Genomic DNA, 21,808 nt, shown 5'->3' with positions numbered 1-21,808 from the left:
TATTCAGTTTAATGCACTCCATAAAATACAATGTGATGTCTAACTGCAGTCAGAATCCAACTGTCCACGCCTTGATAAACCGTACATAAACTGAATACACCAAAGACATCCACTGGTGATGCTTTTGGCCTGCGATACAATTTGATACAAACATCCACTGACTTTTTGAAAAAAAAAAAAAATAGAATTCGCAGAGTTCATTGATTACCCGAAATAGAAACTTCGGGACGTTATACTTTACACACAACTGCACTACAGGTGTAGCTCTAACAGTGCACGCCAACCTGTCCTGGTGGCCAGATTGGGTTAGAGTCTTTTCCTCAGAAAAAAATCACTACTGACTAACCACAGCCAAAAAATACGCTGCCCACTGTTGCCAAAATAGACTGACCTCCATGGGGAGAAAGTGTCTTTTTTGTTTCCTCTTTTGTTTGCTGACGATACTTCCCCCTCCCCCTTGAAAAAGCAAAAAAAGAGAAAGGAAAGTGAAAGCAGTTGATTGATTTGTGTTTTTTTTGTTTTTTGTTTTTTTTTTTTTTGTCGTCAGAAATGTAAAACCAGGGGTTCATGGGACCCCGCGAGGTTTCTGGCCTGTAGAAGTCAATGAGTCTCTCAGTGTCTCTGGGCCAGAGCTCCGCCCCTCTGTGCTAGTTCAGGGCATCTGGTGGCGAGAGCGTCTTCGAGGGACCGGTACAGCAGAAGGGTGACCCTGCTGCACACCGGATTTTGGTGGGATGGGGGGGGGGGTGGGGACAAGGGGAGTCGTGTGGGGTGGTGGAGCTGTGGGTGTGGCTAGCGTGCCCCCCCCACCATCAGTAGGGAAGGGTGTCCAGGAACCTGTCAATGACAGGCGGGGGCGGCACCAGGTCCTCCAGCTTCAGGTAGAAGATGCGCTGGAGCCCCTGCGTGCGCTGGGAGCGGAGCTCCACCCTCACGTTCAGCACCCTGCTCAGGGAGGCCGGCCCCTTGGCTGCCGCCGCCGCCCCGCCCACCGCCACGCCCGCTCCGAAGCCAAGGTGATCCCTTAGGCAGCAGATGATCTTGTTCTGGATCTCCTCCACTTTCTTTGGTTCTTTTAATCCTGGGCACTGTTCTGGATGGAGGGGGAGAGAGAGAGAGAGAGAGAGGAGGACGATAAATCACGGTGACTCAAGAACACAAGCAAGGACTTTTTAATTTGCTCAGTTTTATTCCTGACGTGCACCACACATGTTTTTCCATTTAAGACATCTCCCAGAAATGCCTATAACACCTTGAAGCCTTCCTGATAAATTTTATCTTTGGTGCAAAGCACACGTGAAAAAATGCCTTTGTGTGGTCAAACCTTCACTCCAGCTCGCACCCCTGAAGGCCCGGCTTCCCTTCCGGTGGGAGCAGAGGCCCCTCTCTCAGCCTGCTACATGCCACCACACACCACCCCGAGAGCCAGACACAAACACAAGTACCCGACGCTCAACAATTAACAGGATTATACAGCACTCTGAGCAGCCAAACACGATTAGGCCTTTCACAAATTAAGTTTGCCATGGCAACCCTGCAGTCAAGGCACAGGCAAGAGCTTTAGACCGGGGGGCTTGTTAATGTGATACTAATTTATTCTGTGGCAGCTATACAGAGAACAGGGTGTTCAGCCTGTCAATCTCAACATACATAAATAAGCGGCAAAAAAGAAAAGACATAAGAAATAACCAGATAACCAATTGTGGGCATTGTGTGTCTGTGAGGCCTTCGTATTATTGACAGAGCGGTAATGCGATTTATGATCCGGCCTCAAAATAGATTCGCTGAGGATAGCATGGGTGGCGATAGCGGCAATGGTCGGTACTGCTAGGTGATGGTGGGTAAGGAGCTACCAAGTTCAGACTTGGTGCCAACCTGTCTGGGCTGACTATGCTGAGGGGACCGCTGGGCTCAGGGTTTCACCATAGACGCCGCAGATCACTGCCACTCATTCTGTGAGTCCCTAGCCCTACGCCGGCTGCACTGCCTTTAATCCATAACAAGGACAATTGTTGCCAATGTGAGCATGGATCAATACTGTTCCTGGCATTCATGTCAATACCTCAAACTGCAGGTGCCCAAGGGTGGAGACCCCACAAACCTAAATAGTGTGTGTGCGTCTATGTGTGTGTTTATGTGGTGGTGGGGGGGTCAGGTAGCCATGGAGACATGGAGAGTTTCCACCTGTGGCGGCGTCATGCTGGAATAAACAAAGTTGTAGGAGTATGGAGTGGCGACACTGTGTTTGCCCACTGTCGAAAACGCCAGACCGTGAACCACATTGTTCCCTTTTTCTAAGGGCGCCAGTACTCTTTCTCTCTCTCTCTATCTCTCCCTCTTTCTTCTATTCCACTCTCCCTCTCTCCCTCTCTCCCTCCTCCTCCTCCTCCTCCTCCTCCCGGGATCTAATCAATGACACTTTTTTTGTGGCGAACACTTTTAGCGCAGTCGATAGGCGGGAGCGCCACGGTGGGATGGGGGGGAGGTGGACGGCTGGGCTCGGCACAGTCAGGCGGCCCATTTATGAGGAGCGCACCATGGGGATCCGCTCAATTCCGCCAGAGAGTTAAGTGCTCCTCCGGAGGTGGCAGTTTTGGGGGTGGGGGGAGGGGTCCACCTGACGGTTCCACGACACTCTCCAGCAGCCCGACGAGCATTTGTGTCCCACTGTGCGAGCTCAGGAAGTCCAATTAGCTGGTGGCTTTCTCTGGCCTGAGAGCTGGGACTTGTGGTTTGATGTTGGTGCTGTGTGCTGCTCGCAGCCACCACAGTTCACTGTAGATTTTTTCCACTTGCTTCATTAATTTGATCTCGTGGAATTGGGCTAAATGGTGGACCAGGCTCTTCCTAAGTTGGCTGTCTGTGATTCAGTTTCACATAGCGCTATTTCAAAACTCATGTTCACTTAAAATGCTAACAAGATCATCCAATAAAAAGGCTATGATGCGTCGATATGAGGTACGCTTTAAACGTCAGGCTACAACAGCCCACAAAGATCTTCAGCTTTGGCTGCAGTCTCAGGACAGTATGTTCCTCATGTTGAAAAACACAGGCGATGCAGTTGAAAACACGATGATACTGACCCCAGATACTGACCCCCAGCTCCAGATCACACTGCCGCGGCATAGACCGGCCAGTGTTCCGAAACATTCCGCCCAATTTAAGAGGAAAATTCGACTCCGAGGCATCACAAGACAAATGGAATTCAATTCAGCGCTAGATAAGAATTTTTCTCCAGTTTTCCAGGAGTGCACTCAGCTCTCTCTCCATCCCTCTTTTGCAACAATGGATATGTATAAAAAATTGTTCATGGTATTTTTGCTCTGGTGGAAGTGCAGGAAATAGAAGTAGTTAGAGCGGTGAATGGGAGCGACGCGTGAGAGAACAGAGGGAGACAGAGTGGAGAAAGAGGAGAGACACTGGAGGTAATACAGAGAGTCTGAGCTAAAGCCGCAGCGTGAGAAACATGAGACGCACTAGATACAGCAGTGAGAGGCTGAGCAGAAATGGCAAGAAAGAGGAGATAATGGTTAAAAAAGAGACAGTACAGGGAGAACAAACTCTCAGGGTTGGGGAGAGGTCAAGAACTGCGCCGAGGCACTGGAAGAAAGAGAGGTTTAACACTGCCCCCCCCCCTTCCCCTCCCTCCCTCCCCTCTCCCTCTCCCCCCGTCTCTGTGAACCTTCATTTCCTCAGGCCGCTCTCCTCCTAAGCTAATCTCCCTGCTTCGCTTATTCACACACACTTATTCAATCCATCGATCCGGCCACACTTGCCATTCATCATGGACCCCTTCCTGCAGGTTTTTCTGTGTGTGTCACTAGGCAACATGCGCAAACAAACACAAACTGAACGGCGGAAAAAAAGAGAGAGAAAATACAAATTTAATTCGGCATTATGTGCTGTCAGCGTCGCTCACGGGTATGGTTTCCCGTAACTTACAAGGAGGTGCTTTCAATTTTCCACTCCTTTGTCGAGATAAAAATAAAAACATTTGTTTTTCACTTAATCTAATACCACTGTTAAAGACATCCTTTTCAAGGCCCAAATCGTGTAACGAGTGTTCTGGGTTAAGGCCGGAAAGTAAAACTTTCATGGAAAATTAACTTGATTAGCAGAGCGTTATTCACCTGGTGATAAAAGGGATCCATTCGCAATAAACTGCATGTTCGCTTGCATTTCTGCAAATAGATTGGAGCCAACCCAAAACATGGATGGTGTAAAACAACCTCTCTTGCCGTCTTAATTTTCTACGCTCCAAACCCCTTATCTGGTCCTGTTCCGTTCCTGCACCACTTTATCCCAGCTCTGGCCCCTCTGTATACCCCATCCTGCACCAGCTCACTTTCCACCCTATACTCTGTCCCAGTATCCCTCCGCTACCATCATGCCTGTCTGTGGCATTTCTGCAGTCCACTGTCACTCTTACAGCCAGCACTAACCTTCTGTAGCCCCACTAGAATACTGACTGTTGAGGCCACCCTGCCAGAGTAAAAGTCCCTGCTATGTCCTCCACAGACACCACCAAAGGCAAACCCCCTGGTGTGTTCTCCATAGTACCATGGAGCTACAGAGCTCTCCTTCATCCCCCTTCGCCTCCTGTGATTGGCCCAAATGAAAAGTGCTCAGGGAGCTTTTTGCCAGTGGCCCCCGAGGCTTGGAGCATTCTGCTTTCACTGCATTCCACCCTGTTAAATCTGAGAGAGATGCGGCCGGTAATCCTGGCGTCCCGAAATCAACTCCCCCCTCGTAAACGGCTTTTCATTTCCACCATCAAACCCTGGCATGAGGGGAGCAGTCACACCAAGTAATAAACATAAAATACAGGAGGAGCAAAATCGGGAGCGTGGGAATTATTGATGAAACAGTGCTCTGTGTGTGTGTGTGTGTGTGCTGGAGGGCTGAGGTAAAATAAAAACACACACACGAACACATCCCCACGCACACACACAAACACGCACACACACAAACACACACAAGGCAGGCGTTTGTGGAATACCCTCAAGCCAGGTTCCATTCACGGCCTCTCTGATACATTCTCCACCGGGCGCTCTCTTTCTCTCTCCCTCTCGCAGCTCATGCGGCTGCCGCGATGACGGAACGAGGAGCGCTGACGTCGCTTCACACATAGGCTCTGATTGCATCAGAGTACACCGGGTACTCACCCGCCCACACGCAGCGCGCTAGGTACACTCAGTCTCCGCCAGCACCTGTCGCACACCTGCGCTTAGCTCCACACCCCGAATTACCGGAACAATCGCGTCTGAGCCGTGGTTTAATTAAGCGTTCCCTCGCAGAGAGGTGTGACATTGAAAGTATGCACAAACTCGATAATTGCCTGTCAACCGGCGATGGGAAAAAAGAAGGCAAAGACCTGTGAGAGCGGCTGACAGGCACGTTGCGGAGTCGGGCTGCGTGCGCCAGTGCGTTTACCTGTCAGCATGGTCAGGGCGGCCAGGCAGGCGAAGGCGGACATGTCCAGGTTAAGGCTCTGCAGGTGGGAGGAAAAGTCGCGGATGGAGTCCAGCCACTCCCCGAACCCGCGAAGGCACTGGAACCGATGTAATACCAGCCCGTTGCAAAACACAAACTTGTCCTCTGAGAGAACGGATCTGCAGGGTGAGAGAGGGAGAGAGACATAGGGAGAGAGAGAGAGAGAGGGAGACAGAGGGTTACTGAAGATCCTCACAAGTAAGTTCCAGTTCTTTTCAAGAGGGACTCTTGGACTTTACCTGCATCCTTTCTTTTCGCTCTGCACTTTTTTGCTATGCGTAACATCGTTGATTTTAACACGGAAAACATAACCGAAAGAGCATTACACATTACATTACACATCACATTACGGTCTTCAGCAGAACACTGGAAAAAAAAAACCAAAAACATTGACCTTTTTTGCAGATAAGACATGAGCAAGAATCCCAGGAGTGCACGTCAAAGGCATCACATGTTAAGAATCTGAATGCCCCCCCCCCCCCCCCCCCCCCCGACTGGCCCTCGCCATTCGACTCCAAGACACCGGGCACGGAAACAATTACAATAACAACAAATTAGAAACACTGGCGAGAAGGGCACATCAAAGATAGGAATGCAAGTAATTAAGTTGCGTTTTCCAAATTAAACCTTTTTTTTTAAGACGTTCCCTGAAATTACATGGGAAAGCGGAGGGACGCTAACGCTGCTGCTGTTAGAGCGGGAGAGAGACGCGCGTCGGGGGTCTCAGCGTCGAGAAGTTGCTGGTGCCGTCTCATCTGACCGAGAAAAAGGCCGCGCGCGTTTAACGAGAGACTGACAGCGCCTCCGCGGACGCAGGTAATAAGGCCGAAACAAAAAACAGAAATCAGCTCAATCTGCAGGTTTAGCAGAAGGTAGCCTCAGCTTGCCCCGGCAGCTCAGCGCATGCATATGCATGGGGCAAATGGACTGTTATTTATTAACACACAGTTACTGCGTGGGCCAATTTCCTTAGCATAAAAATTAAAGTAACATGTTTACTGCGTCGGCTGGGGCGGGGGGGGGGAGCAGCGAGGGCCAAAAAGATCAAAGTTCATTCCTGCATTTGTTTTCTGCTGGTTCTGTTTTGCAAGATACGAGGAGAAATTGCATTTCGTTATTAATGTAATTAAATGTATTTCCTTCAGATGAAAGACGCTTGAATTTTGCATTACGAGCAACAGCAAACGGAATGCTGTCTTGGAACACGGGTCATGCACTCCTCTCCTTTCCTGAGGTTTAATTTTAAGAGAAATGTCTTGAGATGGAGGGGGGCTGTAGGGTCACACACACAAACACACACATACACACACAAACACACACAAACACACACAAACACTTACATGCGTACAGATACAGACAGACATATGCATGCCCGCACACAAATGCACCCACACACACACACACATACAGTCACATGCATGCATGCACACACGCGTACACAGACACACGCACACACACACACACACACACACACACACATACACACACACACACACACACACACATGCACACACATACAGACAGTCAAATGCATGCATGCACACACGCGTACACACACACACGCACACACACACACACACACACACACACACACACACACACTCGCACTGGCCATGTACAGAGGGGAAGGGACACAAGTGGCTGGGAATATTAAAAGCTCATTACCCCGGCTGTGTCTGCTGCCCTGGGGTGCGGCTAATCAGAAAACATGTGCTTTATTAATACTGGCTAATGGATTTAAGTTCCCCCTCATCCGCCCTGCAGGCAGGCTGGGCGAGTCACTACATATCAAAGGCTGGAGGCTCCAGTGGGGAGGGAGGGGTAGAGAGACAGAGGGAGTCTGACACCCCTCTTCCGCCAGCTTGCTGTGGCGTACCCAGACGTTTGCTAGGTGAGTCGGAGCCGCAAAAAAACCCTGTCCAAGCACACAGCACGGAGCAGGGAGGAGAGGCGTCGCTGCTCAGGGAAATGGTGACACTGATACGCCCGCCTACCGCGAAATCACCAGGGCCATGCTGCAGAGAGCGACAGAGCCTTGCCCCACGGAGGGCACGGAGTCCTCTCCCTGCGTTAGTGCGTGTGCTGCTTCCGCACGCCAGAGCACGGGCTGCCATAGAGCTGCATGAGGAAACCAAAGAGAATGCTGCCGTACGCTAGACTTCATCTAACATTTCGGCTGTGGCGCTGCCAAAAAGACAGCAGACATTTTGTCAGGAAAAGCCAGGAAATGGACCCTCCCGTTTCATGTGCTTCACAGAGGCAAAGGGATAGTTGGCTGGTTGCTTTGTCACGCATCTCTACAACGGAATCAAAATGACTAAAACGCGCCTCTGCCACCTGTATGCGATCTCATGAAGTCAAACCTGCAACCAAATATGCCTGAGGTTACGGTCCCAGTGAAACAGCGACCGTAGTGCTGTTAGGGGGCCAGAAACTCCACGGTTCATTCCTGCTCCGCACACACCACCCGAAAGTGGAGCCAAGACATATGTTGAGAATAAACGAAAATGGGACAGGAAGGAGACACAAAAGAGAAGCAAACAAGACTTTCCTGAATCTCCAGCAAATATAGCAGATTAATCCAGCTCCTACCTTACTACCTACACTGCACCTGGGCAACAAGCTCCCCAACACCATCCCGGTCCACCAAGCCAGTGCCCTCTCCATCAACTGTAGGAGTAACCACAGAAACTCTCACCCAGTTACTCCGTGGTAGAAATACAAAAAAAAGGAAACCGACGGGAACACCAGCTCTCACGGATTTAAAACAAATTGCTCTCTGTTGCGGAGGAGAGGGGAGGGGAGGCCCGGGCGAAGGCCTTTAGGGCGTAGGGCTCCAGGGTAACTGTTTCACAGGGTCACACTGAGGACAGAGATCTGCTTCTCTGTGTCTGTCTTTCAGCCTCTCAGGGCACAGGGGACATGCGCAGAGGATGAGGTTTGGGATCTGGTGGGGCGTGTGTGGTGCGTGTGTGGTGTGTGTGTTTGTGTGGGGGGGGGTGAGCTGGAGTAAGAAACACTAACGCTATGCATTTGCGAGCCGTAGAAAGAACAGGGAGAGGAGTCCACGCATCCACGATGGCAGCCTATGGATCGCACCATAAGGGAATTCTGTGCCCAAGTCTCATTAACTGTCTCAGTGACTAACGCAGGGCTTCTTCCTGCCTTGGACTGGCTGTGTCACTCGCTCTCGTGGCGTGGGGTGCGGAATTGTGCTCTGAGGGCGGGGTGCGGACAGGGTTCGGGCTCAGAAGGGGCAGGGGGTCTCTTTGGGAATGGCTTGGCATGGGGGAACAAACCCCTCTTTGACGGTGAAAATTAAGACGTCTTATTATTTCACTGCCCTGGCCACAGGGAGACAGGGCAAGCACATTTGTTAGCGGAAGGCGTCTCTTTCAGGGGGGGATTTCGTTTCGGGATGAAGACATGGATCTCTTGTCAGGGCTAACAGGCGCTTTGTAGAGGGAGAACAGGAAGGCCTAATTAGACTTGGTTATCCCAGATTGATTTCGCACATGATGTCAGATGGCTTTGCAGTGCGCCCTGTAAAGCGTGTGTGTGTGCGATATTTCTCGCAGGTGTCGGTTTTTCCACTCAGAAACAGGAGGGATGGAAGAGGCAGCTCGTCCCCGGCGGTGGCCAGCTGCCGGAGCGTGCCGTGACGTCCCCTGCGCCGTGGGAGTTTGTGTCAGGACGCGGCGTGTGACGAAGGGCCCGGCTGAATCCCGCGCTCTGAAGTGACTCAGAGTCCCCCGGCCCACGGCCCCCCGCGGAGCCGGCGCCATCACCGCCCACTGCCCAGCCCGTCCCGCACCTGTGACTCGGGCCCGCTTCAGGCACAGAGACGGGCACAAAAAAACAAAAAACTGCCCCCCAACACCCCCCCCCCCCCGAGCCCCTGAGGAAAGGGCAAAATTAGGGGGTTTCTGAGCATGTCACTGTCACTGAAAAGAAAAGAAGAAACCTTGATGCCCTTGATACAGGTAGCGTCCCTTTCTGAATCAAGATTTTCACAACACCATATGAAAGCTGTTTCGGTTCCTGCAGCATTGATTAAATCAAAACATCGGCCCCCTGCTAGCCACAAATGACAAACTCAGCTCTGCGTGTGATATGAAAATAAAAACAACCCTCTGCTGGTATTTGCTTCATAGTGCGTGGGTGGGGCAGCGCTTTGATTCCAATTTCGCCTGGTAACGTTCTCTAATGTGGGGGGTGGACTTTCTGTCTGCATTGCTCTTCAGAGGGGAAGGGGGGGGGGCTGTTGGATGGTGCTGGGGCGGTGGGGGGGGATGGGAGATTGTTTGGAGCAACCCCCGGAGCAGCGGGGCCTCTGTCCCGGGTAACCGTTCACACAAAAGGGGTGAGTTCCCGCAGTGAGAGACCTGGGCCGGCCCCTGTTGCCTAGCTACCAGCCCATAAACCGAAACGGCCGCATTCTCTGGGCCGGGCAGCGGGGCGTCCGTGGCAACCCGCCGCGGCAGACCCCCGGCACTGCATGCTCGAGAGTCACACTGCCGGACCTCCCGCACACCCGTACCCACCCGCCTAATCGCATGCGCTTGAGAGATGCCACGCGTTTGGGGCCTAACTTTGATTTTGTCAAAGAGAAATGTGGTGCCACAGACACTTCTGGTAACAACCAAGTTGTGGACACCCACAGGCTTGTGTGACGTTCGTGCTGTGACACTCTGGAGGTATGCTGAATGAGTGGCCCCTGATGTCACCGGACCTCAGATTGGCACACATTTCACGACAACCCTCTGTGTCCCCCCCGTGACAGTGCTGTCTCCTGACGTCTCACCAGCTAACGCTCACGACAGCAGGAGGAAGCATGCATTTCCTCTCGGCCGTGTGTGCGAATCAGTGCATGTGTACGTGTGTGTGCATGTGTGTAATTACAGTAACAAGCCCACTGCTCTGTGGAGACTCATTATCTCGACAGCATTGGCACTGAATCACTCAACCTCCCGCGCTGCAAATAAATCAACAAGTTAATTATTCAATTACTCCTGCGTCTCTATTCACGGACACAATATCCGCGCTTAACTGCGCAATGGTCCGTCGTGACTCAGCCTCCAACGATTCAAAAATCGCGAGCGGAACTGAGGCAGTCTGCAGGGGGGCGGGCGCAGGGGCGGGGGCGGGTTTGGGTGTGAGGGTGGTGTTTGTGTGACAGACACAAAAAAAAAAAAAAGAAAAATGCCACCGCGTCAACATCACGCCCTGCGCGGCATTTTGGGAGGAAACCCAGGGCATCTCACCTGTTGGCCAGCCGGAGCACAAAGAGCTCAAGGAAGGCGGAGTCGATGAGCAGGTTCTGGTCGTCGCGCGGCAGCTCGGAGAAGCCCGGCAGGCGGTCGGCCCAGCCCCGCGTCACCTCCATGGAGCTAGTCAGCAGGCGGTAGAAGAGCTGGATGTGCTGGGCGTCTGAGGAGGCCGTGGGCTGGTCAGTGGCACTGAACTGTGGGAAAGAGAGCAGGGGTCAGCCGGCCGGGAAACCAAGAGGGGCGGAGGGAGCCGGAGGAGTAAAGAGAAAGGGGTTATGAAGAGAAAGGAAGGAGGAAGAAAAGACGGGATGAACAGAGGAGGTCTGGGCAAAAGGGGGAGGTGGAGAGACACAGCAAGGAAGTGAGGGAGGTTTCACGGTATGGAGGGAAGGAGAAAGAGAGGGATGAACAGAGAGGGAAGGGGAGAGGGAAACATGATGGAGGGGAGAAGAAAAATGAAAGAAAGAATGACAGGGTAGATAGAGAGAGGGAATGTTTTAGGAAAAATATGAAGGGGGGTGGTATCACCATGCTATTCTCGTCCTGATCAATATCGGGTGCTCATCTCTAATGGGCTGATTGCATTATATAATTTCAGGCTGAAAGTTGGAGTCTGAGGGATTCTTTGAAAAGCTTGATTTGATGTGGCGCTTGGGGGGGGGGGACAGTTAAATTTAGAGACCTTGAGCGATTGTGCAGATACTGTACGTATCAATCAGCTTTAAATGAGTTTGCGTGGATTTTACATTGCATAGGTCTCACATTTCAGAGGGCAGAGAGTAACCAATAGGAGGGGACATTCAACACCTACTTAAAAAGAAGGTGCTGATATTCTGAGACACATCTGAAAAAAATCTAAGCTTTCCTGCACAGCACACAGTAATGTACCATCCAGCTGTGGGCTCATTGACGAAGAGACAGAGGAGGTGGGACTGAGAAGATCTTTGCTCAGTGAATTAGGAAGAATGCGGCTCGAAACAGCAAGCAATAATCAATCACTGACTGGACCCGGCGCTCAGAATCGCACTTAACAGACGCGCCGTAGATCGCACAGCTGTGCAAAGCTTGAAAACAAAATGCCATTCACAGCGTTTTAGAGTTGCGTTTATTATGACTCCTCGAACGAGGAGACGCGCATGGCATTAATTGATCTGAATTTAAAAAACATTCAATTAAATCTAATTCAACAAATTATCATTGTGGTGCAGAGAAAGCAAGAGTGAGAGAGATAAAATGGAAAAGACAGGAAATGTTTGCAGCAGGTGAGAGGTGTAGGGGAGAAATGTCTAGAGAACATGCCAAGAGAATGTGTCTATATGGAGACACAAACAGACATCCAATCTCAATCACTCACACATGCACAGACATACATAGGTACACACAGAGTCTCTTACACATACACAAGCACAGCCACAGACACAGACACAGACACAGACACAGACACAGACACAGACACACACACACACACTCACACACACACGCAGACAGCTCACCTGGCTGTAGTCCAGCTCTCTGGGAGTGGATTGAGAGTATGCTCTCACTAAGGCATTGAGGAGGCTGATGGGAGGAGAGGGGGGAGATGGCTCTGGCTGCAGTGGGCTCTTTGGTTTGGAGGGCAGGCGACCTCTTCTCCCCTTCAGGTTGTCTGTCCGGACCACTACAAGCAGCAGGAGAGAAGGAGAGAAAAAAAAGCATTCATTAGCACTACCCCTCTCCATGCTCTGGTCTGGATATAATCCTAAATCTTTGCGTCGTATCCTTAATTTGGGATTCACACAGATTAATCTGATTCATTCAAAGTTAAGGACACAATCCGATTGAATTGTCGCTTTTATTCTGTTCATTTCTGTGACCGTGTAACTCGTAACATGCAAGTAAGTAGGAAATTGACTAAAAGCCCTTAAATTAAAGCCCTTCTTTGAAAATGGAGAAGGGGAAAAATGCAATGCGGTAGGGTTGAATCCAGCACCAATTTCCAACCCTCTCTGAGGAGGGAAGCCCCCACTCAAGAGGTGCCGACGGACCCCACGCGGGGGGGCTGACGCTTCGGCCGGGATAATGGCGCTCTGGACAAGAATGGAGGCTGACAAGTCTGCCGTCTCCTTTGTAAGTCAGCTCTGCGGACGTTCAGATCGATCGCGGCGGCACGCAGAATTAGCATGGGCTGTGATATTCGAGCGGAACACATAAAGCGAGAGGTGCCCACTCATAAGAGTAGTGTCATCTCTGTCCGCTGCTCTGGGTCGCGTGTGTGGAGAGTGGCTTTCACTATGAGAAATCTCACGTCTGCCTGATTCCTGTGGGCCTCAGAAAAGGTCAGCTCGCTTTCCCCTCCAAAATACAAAGCTGTGACTGATCTGTCATCTGCAATATATAAGCAGTGAATATCAACAGCTCACAGGACAATATTTCAGTACATTATCAGTTTTCTCAGGACAGCTATTGTCTGGTATGATAGCTGTTTAATTGCCACAGATAAACAGGACTCCTCACTGCAGTGATGCCTGTAAACTTGGACACCCTTTAGAACCAGCAACGCTCTGGTTACACCATCACCCAGGTCACTGTCACCCACACCTGTTGCGGACATGGTCATCTGTGTTTTTTTTTTTCCAGACAGATTTGAGAGCTTCCTCATTCCGGAAGGCTCCGCCATGTGCTTGACCAGGAAATGCTTAAGCGTGATTCATTTGTTGACTTTATTTGTTTTTGCGAAATGGACGGACAGCATCAGTGGGCGTGCGGAATGAGGCAGTGGTACGCAGCGTCTGATTCATCGGCTTTCCATCTAGAAATCACCATCTCCTCTCACAAAACTGATCCCACAGAAAAGACTGCACGCCCTCCCGGCACGAAAGAAATGTATTTTTAGGGCTATTGTGCTGTGAATGTTTTTTTTTTAAAAAGCAAGCAGAGAAAAAAAAGAGGACTCCAGCTGCTCCTGGCCAGTAGAGGGCACTTCAGAGCTGTCCCAGTAATCGCATGTGGCACACGGGATGAGAAACTTGGACAGCAGTATGCAATACTGTTAAGGAGGAGGAGAAATTTTGCAGATAATCCAGTCCTGCCCAAAGCTGACAGAAACAGTGTTTGTAAGTAGAAAGACTAGCAATTGATCTTATTTTACGACCGTGGGTTGTCAGATGAAAACCAATTGGACTGGCGCTGCAGCTTCACAGGGACAGAGACCTTTTCATATGTACCAGCACGCAGACCAAGTATTTATGAAAACCCTTGACAAGATTCAAAGTGACTTTTGCAACCTTAAACTACTGTTTCAAAAAAGCTGCTGGGGTGGAGGGGCTGAGAAAATCGCTACCACCGGTGCAGTCTGGACTCATCATAACGCATAACCACCTGGCAAATTACACACCACCGGTGCGGCTATGCAGCCTGTGACACAACAATAGGTCAGGTCATTAACGGCGTCGCTGCCGATGATTAGATCTGTGGAGGGCTGATTATTGCACACAGGAAGTGTTGGTTGCCGGGGCATGAGAGCGTGGCAACAGGACAGGCTGGGGGGGTGGGCTTGATGCTGACCGCTTAAGTCGGAGCATAGTCTAATTGAAGGCAGACACCGAGTCCCCAAGAACGGAGTCAGTGATTAGGTAGCGTTTCATGGTGTCTCTAAGGGCCGGCTATTTTTTGGTGCACCTCCCCTCTCTTTCTACATGACGGTGCAGGAAGAGGTCACATGCAGAGGATTTCTGCAATTGGTTGGAAATCAGGAAAATAAATCATGTACATTCACAATACGTGACGAATGTGTTTTGGATGCCATGGGGATAGTGTTTGCAATGCAGTGATCACATTCTCTCTCTCACTGTGTGTGTGTGTGTGTGTGTTTGAGAGAGTCCGTTTGTTTGCTGAGTCCTTACCTTCCTTGACCATGCCCACGCTCAGACACTTCTGAAATCGACAGTACTGGCAACGGTTGCGTCTCCTCTTGTCCACTGGGCAGTTTTTACTGGCCAGACAGACATACTTGGCATTCTTCTGCACTGTTCTCTGCAGGGAAACAATGAAAGGAGAGAGAGAGAAAAAAAAAACAATGAGCAAACCAAACACTTTATTTATTTTATATTATTAGTTTCTTCCCTTCTGTGCAGAATTAAAAAAGAAGCTTGCAGGTCAAATTTTAATTATAATGTGAAAGGCTACAGTGCCATCAGTATAATTAGATAAAATTAATTTCCTAACATGCTCGCCTGCAGGAGGGACAATTTTATTAGCGCTAGCCGCTGACAATGAGGATCAGCGCGGAGCGTGCTGAAGCTGGTCCCGCGAGACAGGCAGCGCCGCGTGATAAAATTGTTTGTGAAACTCCGGGGTCATCTCGTGGCTCCTCCGGGGCTTCGCGGATCGCGCCTCTGAATAGCCCCGCCGGGGATTGTTTTCTCCTCGGCTGGCTCCTCTCGATTATTACTGACCTTATTAAAATGAAATCAAAACGATCTGGGTGAATTTCCGTCGTCACCACTGTTTCAAGGAGGGGGGGGGGGAAAGAATGCGACGATAAGTAATTGAGTACTTCGCGCTGTTGTGCGGAGCCCGCGAGAAGGGGAGGCTTCGTGCTGCAACGGGGAGGGAGGAACACCGACGGTTTTTGCAAGGTGTCCGTGCACAGTGCGAGTGAAATCGTACAGTAATTCCAAGTCATCTTAATCACAATGAATACGGCGCATGCATGGCATTGCACAGACGTTTTATTTCGCTGACAAAACAATATCAAAATGACATATTTTATTGGTAACCTATCTATTAATTATTAATTAAATTCAAAAACATAAACGTAGCTCTAAACGTTTGGGTTTGTGCTACGTTAAGGGAGAAGGGCATGGAAGAAAGACATGCTTGTTAATATAGTATTAAAATACACCGATATATCTCAGTAATTGGCGATAATGTTTAATCCAGGTTCGCCACAATGCATTATAAACTCGGACGCTAGCGGGGATTGCGCAGGTTAAATAGACGGACTCCGGGTTTTGGCGGACCCGCATTACTGTAGGAAGCAGAGATCACTGAGGGCACCCAGTATCTCTTCGGCGTCCTCACCAAGCGCGAGAATGTCGTCCAGTTTAAATGCCTCTAATACACATCAAAACAAATAAATCCAATTAAGGGTAGGCACGGCGTACATGTCCACTCCCACAGGAGACTAATAAGCAAGCAATTTATTCCACGTTTCCCTTCCTCGAAAAGGATATAAAACAGCATTTCCAAATAATAAAGGTAAATTCAGAATGACAGGGTCGCACTTCCACAAATTTGTCGCTATTGCATTCACGCGGCCTTAGGTGTGTTACTCCTTTCACGCAAATGCATTAATGCAATCCCTGAACAGACCTGCCGAATATCTGAAAATTGTATAATTAGCAGTTTTTATGCATTTGGCATTCCCATTTCCCATTGTTTACATTCATACCATGTATTTGTTATGGGATAGTCAATTGAAGACACTTCTGTCTTTATATATATAAAAAATCATATTCATATAAATCCATTCCGAACGGCATTGAATGTGTTTTAAACGAATGTGAAATAATGTTTTACAAAGCAGATATATGCGAATTTATTTTTGCCACGAGTGTATTTTTTATTAAAAGGGAAGGTAATTATTTCGAGTTGGACAACAAAATGCCCCTACTAATGCATGCATCATGTAGAAAAGCATTCAGCCATTTGAAACGAGAAGCTGGCAAAGCAACACAAAAGACAAAAAGCCCTCTTCGTTATCTTCATTTCCAAATGTACAGAACATTCACACTTGGAAACATCACTGCACTACTGAGATGATCAGTTATAGGTGCATTTTTCTCAAACTTAACCTTTATGTAGGTTATGTTTATAAATAATAAAAACTTGTAACTACAGATGCCCAAAAAAAAGGGAACAAGCATTTTGTGAATTGGTTTCTCATGAATGAAAATCTCCTGACCTGTGACATATGCATAGCAATGCATGGTTTTTTAATTGAAATAATTTTAGCTGTAACGTTTGCAGGAAAAATGAAGTAAAATTTGGCATGTAGGTGAAAATGCAACATACGATCCACTGTTGCTGATCTCCTCTACAGTTACCCTGCATGATCGTATTTGCAGGTTTCTCTTCAGACCGAGGGCAAAGATGACAAGTTTACTGGTTCCGCTGACACGTGTGGTCAACGTTCCCACTGTTTTTGCATCAGTGGGAGTGCCAGCCAGCACCTCGCCCTCAGGGCGTCAGGGTCAGCGCGCCGGCTCTGTTGACCTGCTTGTCACGGTCACGGTTTGCTGCATCTCGGAACACTGGGAGCTTGACGGGTCGCGCGCCGGGCAGGCCGTCAGTTACTCCACAGGGGCGGAGCTGTGGGCTGGAGGTGGAGGGATCGGGTGAAAGAGAGCTTCTTCAAAACGGGAGCACGCGATACTGGCCCTGTGATGCATGAGGGCTGTGGAAAGGGGCGCAGGGGAGCCCGTATACCCTCCTCAGTCCTTGAAAGAAGGGCTCGGATTAGAGCCCTCCGAGTCACTGACTGCCATTCATGGCCTGCGCTGTGCTGCAGACTCATTGCTTTAATGATTTACTTTGGCATGGGCTAACCGACTAGGGGGCAATTAGGAACACCCTGAATTGACAGCCTTACGACCACAACAAAGCACCTCGCCGCCGTCACACCTTGGGGTAGGAGGCACTTTATTTGCCTTCACCAAACTCAGGAACACACCTCCACTGCGAAACGCGGCCAAACTTTCACCTGTCAGTAGGCCGCGACTGCAGCGCAGACAGATCGTCCGACAGCCGTGCGCATCGAGCTTACATCTGGCGATTGGGCCTGCTGATCCACTGACCTCATCATTCGATTGGGGCGGCAGTGGTGCCCGGCTAGATAACCGCGATCGTATCGAATGAGCAGCAGCGGAGTAATCCATAACTGCCTGTCACTGTGTGAACATGCCGCCGCTGACAAATTCAAATCGCCCCCTGTGAGATTGATCCATCGCAGATGGGTAGAGGCAGGAGACTTCGAGCTTCATCCCTGGGCTAAAGCAAGTCATAAATGGAGCCTAAAAGCGATGGAATTTGCACTCTAGCAACACGCTGCTTGAAGGATGTTCTCTGCACAACTTCGTAATTGATTAGAAGGGAGAAATTGCAAATTCCAGTACAATGCATCGTCAGAGCCCTTTTTGCAGTGAGTAAGTGTGCAAATCACATTTCTTTAGTCTGCATTTCATTTTTTGAAGCCCATAATGAACCACTTAAGTAACCTTCAAACAAACATTCAGCACAATACCACACGCACTCAGATAAAGCTTCTGTGCTATGACAATGGCAGTCTTCCAAAACACATTGCAATTCCTCCTCATCACAATGAAAACCTTCAGAAATCCGAGGAACAACTTAGCATTCTGACAACAAAGAAATAACAAAGCGCAACAAGCTGAACTTTGATATCTTGTCATCGCCACAAACAGACTGGCGAAACAGAGGAAGGACCAAAGAATCGGTTTCAGAGCGACAGTACATGAAACACTGTGTTCTAGGCATGCACATCTCAATTAGTTTGACATTCAAATACTCTATGGCTCCCGAGACTGAATAATCAAACAATCAAATCCTGCTTGTCCCCCCCCACCACTGTATGAACCACAACTTCTTTGTCTAAATAATGACTTACTGCAAAGAGATCTGCACTAACCCCACACTTTCAGGCAAGTGATGAATAACATCAGCGAATTATATTTCAATTTTATACCAGCTTGTTAGGTTCTCGTTAATGTATATGTATTAGTAACGGTGATAGATTTTTTTTCCGGTCAAGCTCGTTAAAGACGAAGCATCTGAATACTGATCCAGGTAATCGATATGTGATCTCATGGATGAATATTTGAATAAGACGTACATTCACTCCTGTTAAATTCTCCCGTCCATCTTGAGGGAGAAACCAAACCCTGTGCTTAATCTGCTGTGGATAGGACACCGTGTGGCGCGGCACCAACAGCAGCCTCTCCACAGACCCCATTCAAACCCCTTTCCATTCCTCTGCATTTCAGGCACACAGGTGAGTACAAGGCAATAAGCCTCCATCCACAGAGATGTCAGCCTTAGGCCTGCAGCGGGTGTGCCTCTGGGTCTTGCGGACAGAGATGGGACACTGTGGTATTTTAACTGCACTCATTCGAGTTCTTCCTTTTATTTGTTATTTATTTTTACAGACCACGTGACCGCATCTGTGCAGACCTACCACACGCCTCTAGGGACTCCCCCTGTGCCTGTCACTGAGGCACCCTATTCTGCTGTCTGAACCAAGATGCCTAACAGATCTGTTCATCTGTACCCATGCTGAAGCCGTTTCGGTCGTGGTAGGTGCCAGGTACTTATGACCACTTCTTTTACTGAGGGATTGTGTTTAATAAGTCGGCTCTGCTTTGCCATTTAGTTGTGCACCCCAGGGTATATCCTGCTTGCTAATACGTTATTGGTAGTCTGCAGTGTAATTTGTAATGCTATGTAAGTCTCCCTGTTAAAGAGCCTGACAAATAAATTTATAGAAAAGTGAGAAAATAAGCATGTTGAAGAAAAGGAAGCCCACGGAAAGGATTCCCAGGACTTAGACCCAGGGTCGATTTACAGACGTAGACAATTGCGTTGTAATTGCTTTTGAGCCACTGTCCTGCCGCACCTTTAAAAACTGTGTTGAAATTGTCTGTTACATCATCATTATGCAAAACTATAGCAGCTCTACAGGAAAGACAAAAGAAAACTGCAAGAGACAGAAAAAAATGTAAGACACAAGCTCCTGCAGGTCCTGACACAAACCTGAGACAACACAAAAGGAATCTAATTAACCTGCATGTCCTTTAACCAAACTGTACCCCGTCAGGCCTAACCTGCATTTCAGGTTAGTCACGCTGTCGTTCCAGATGTTTGACTGAAAACAGAAATTACTATGTACATTTGCCTGGAGATACAAAGCCGGCCTCCCACTGCAGAGCTGCAGGTGAACCAGGCCTGCAAAGAACCTAATCGCGTTTAAACTGCGAGCGAGACATTCCGCACGGCGGAGGCTGACAGTCTACAAGGGCTGTCATGTTTATACACAGGCTAAAAGAGCGGCGTTCGCTCACGCTCTCATGAGTATGCCGGAGCACAGCGGCTGATCGATGTCTTGTCCGTTTAAGCCCTTGTTAAAGGCTGTCCATGTGCTGCCCTTCAGTGCACCCTGTGTGACACACACACACACACACACACACGCACACACACACATGCACACATCCACAAACATACACACACACACAAACAAACACACAAGCGCAAGCATGCATACATACCCAAATACACGCACACGCACACAGACACACACACACACAGACAAACACACAAACACAAGCATGCATACATCCACAAACACATGCATGCACATATTCACACACACACACACACACACACACACACACACAAACACGTACATGCACACACAAACAAGAGCACAAATCCACAAACAATCACATGCACTCACACACACAAATATATACATAAATGGATGCGTGTGCATGTATGCGCACTTACACACACACGCACACAGACACACACACACAAGCAGGCTCGGCCCAGCGCCCCCAGAGTTCCCAGGAGCCAGCTGAGGCAAGCCAGAGCAGATTCATGACATGTAACATGTGCTAATAACCCAGGCTTAAATTAAAAGCCTCCAGGGACCCCCACTCCTCCCCTCCTCCACTCCACCCCTAATCAGCGGCTATCAGACGCCCGGCTCTCCACAGGCAGCATGACAGGCAGTCACCGACGGCCTCCGTCTAATTAAAAGTGCTCGGGCGTTTTTATTCATTTTATTTTCTGGGGAGAAGGAAGTGGGTCAGTTTTAATTGGCCAGCCGAGCGCGGCGAGGGTTAACATTAGGTGTATTCCGCCGGCTCCGTCCGATCCGCTCCCCTCTGCCCGATCCCTGTTCATTAACTCGTTTGTCACGTCTCGTTTCCTTGAGCCCGGATATTAATTAGGTAGATCGCATCCTTAATTGTTTGTTTTGAGCACTCCTGCTTTGATTTAGCCCTTATTTATTTACTTTTGGGGTCAAACTGCCGGTCTCCTTTGGCGATTCGACTCTGTTCGCAGTTAGAGGAGTGTAATAAGGGGACCACCCTTGACCTGTACAGGTCAACGCACAGGCGGGGTTACAAAGTTCAAGTCCTACACTTGTGTGGAGAACACTTCAGACTTCGGGAACGGAAACGGGAGAGCGCGAACACTCCAGAACAGCTCGCGAACTTACAAAAGACGGGTCGGCTTTCTTTGTCGGCGGTGTGGTTCGTCCGCTACGGTCACACGCGTATTCATTGGGAGTTGGCTTGGCTCTCTGCCGCTGGAGGTGTGCGTCTCTTTCAGATGTCATCCACCTCTCCTGCCTTGTTACAGCACGTCGGCTGTCAGATCGCTCAGATCGGTCGTGCCAAAACTGCTTGGCTAAGCATATGAGATTGCATACTTGTAATACATTCATTCAGAACACGACACCGTAGCAGAGCAAGGCGTTCTTGTGTTTCATTGTAAAAAGGCTCAGGAAGTGGTTTAAGAGCCACTTCCATCATGTTTCCCCTGTCTGTGAAATAGCTGAGCGAAGGAATCGAATGATTGATTTTTACAAATCACAAACCACTGAGCCCTTCTAAGACAACTGAGCCAATGGGTATGTTTCAAAAGAATTCTTCTTATCCTGTCAGTTAAATATGTTTAATTTTAATAATGAATGACATTCCTACACTTTGGGCAAATTCTAAAGGGAATCTTGTTTCTTTTTAGTGAGTTATTTGATAACCTGCCAGTACGCTGACAGCATCTGTCATTAAAAAAAAAAAATTATACTAAAAGAGCAATTCAGTGAAAACACTGTATGCTAACTACAAATTCAATAAAATATAAAAAAACAAATAAATCCCAGTTCCAGATTATAATAAAGACTACTATTCAAACCCAATTAGCATTCCATCAAAAACACGGAATGGCAAATAAATTCACTTTTTTAAACAAAACGCATCCAT

General features: G+C 48.9%; 1 protein-coding gene across 2 annotated transcripts in view; it reads right to left on the bottom strand.

Moving 5' to 3' along the window:
• Positions 1-477: 477 nt before the first annotated feature.
• Positions 478-21,808, bottom strand: part of nr4a3 (nuclear receptor subfamily 4, group A, member 3) — a 36,050-nt gene continuing 14,719 nt past the window's right edge. For both annotated transcript variants that reach the window (XM_036538408.1, XM_036538410.1), the window contains exons 4-8: positions 14,645-14,774; positions 12,257-12,420; positions 10,758-10,957; positions 5,434-5,612; positions 478-1,093 (exon numbers count right to left, since the gene is read on the bottom strand). In XM_036538408.1, coding sequence (XP_036394301.1) covers positions 813-1,093; positions 5,434-5,612; positions 10,758-10,957; positions 12,257-12,420; positions 14,645-14,774 — 954 coding nt within the window. In that variant the 3' untranslated portion in view covers positions 478-812. The remainder of the gene's footprint in view (positions 1,094-5,433; positions 5,613-10,757; positions 10,958-12,256; positions 12,421-14,644; positions 14,775-21,808) is intronic.

The sequence above is a fragment of the Megalops cyprinoides genome, chromosome 10 (genome assembly GCF_013368585.1).
Source record: "Megalops cyprinoides isolate fMegCyp1 chromosome 10, fMegCyp1.pri, whole genome shotgun sequence".
In the NCBI taxonomy this organism is placed as follows: domain Eukaryota; kingdom Metazoa; phylum Chordata; class Actinopteri; order Elopiformes; family Megalopidae; genus Megalops; species Megalops cyprinoides.
This window is presented reverse-complemented; position numbering and strand designations above follow the sequence as displayed.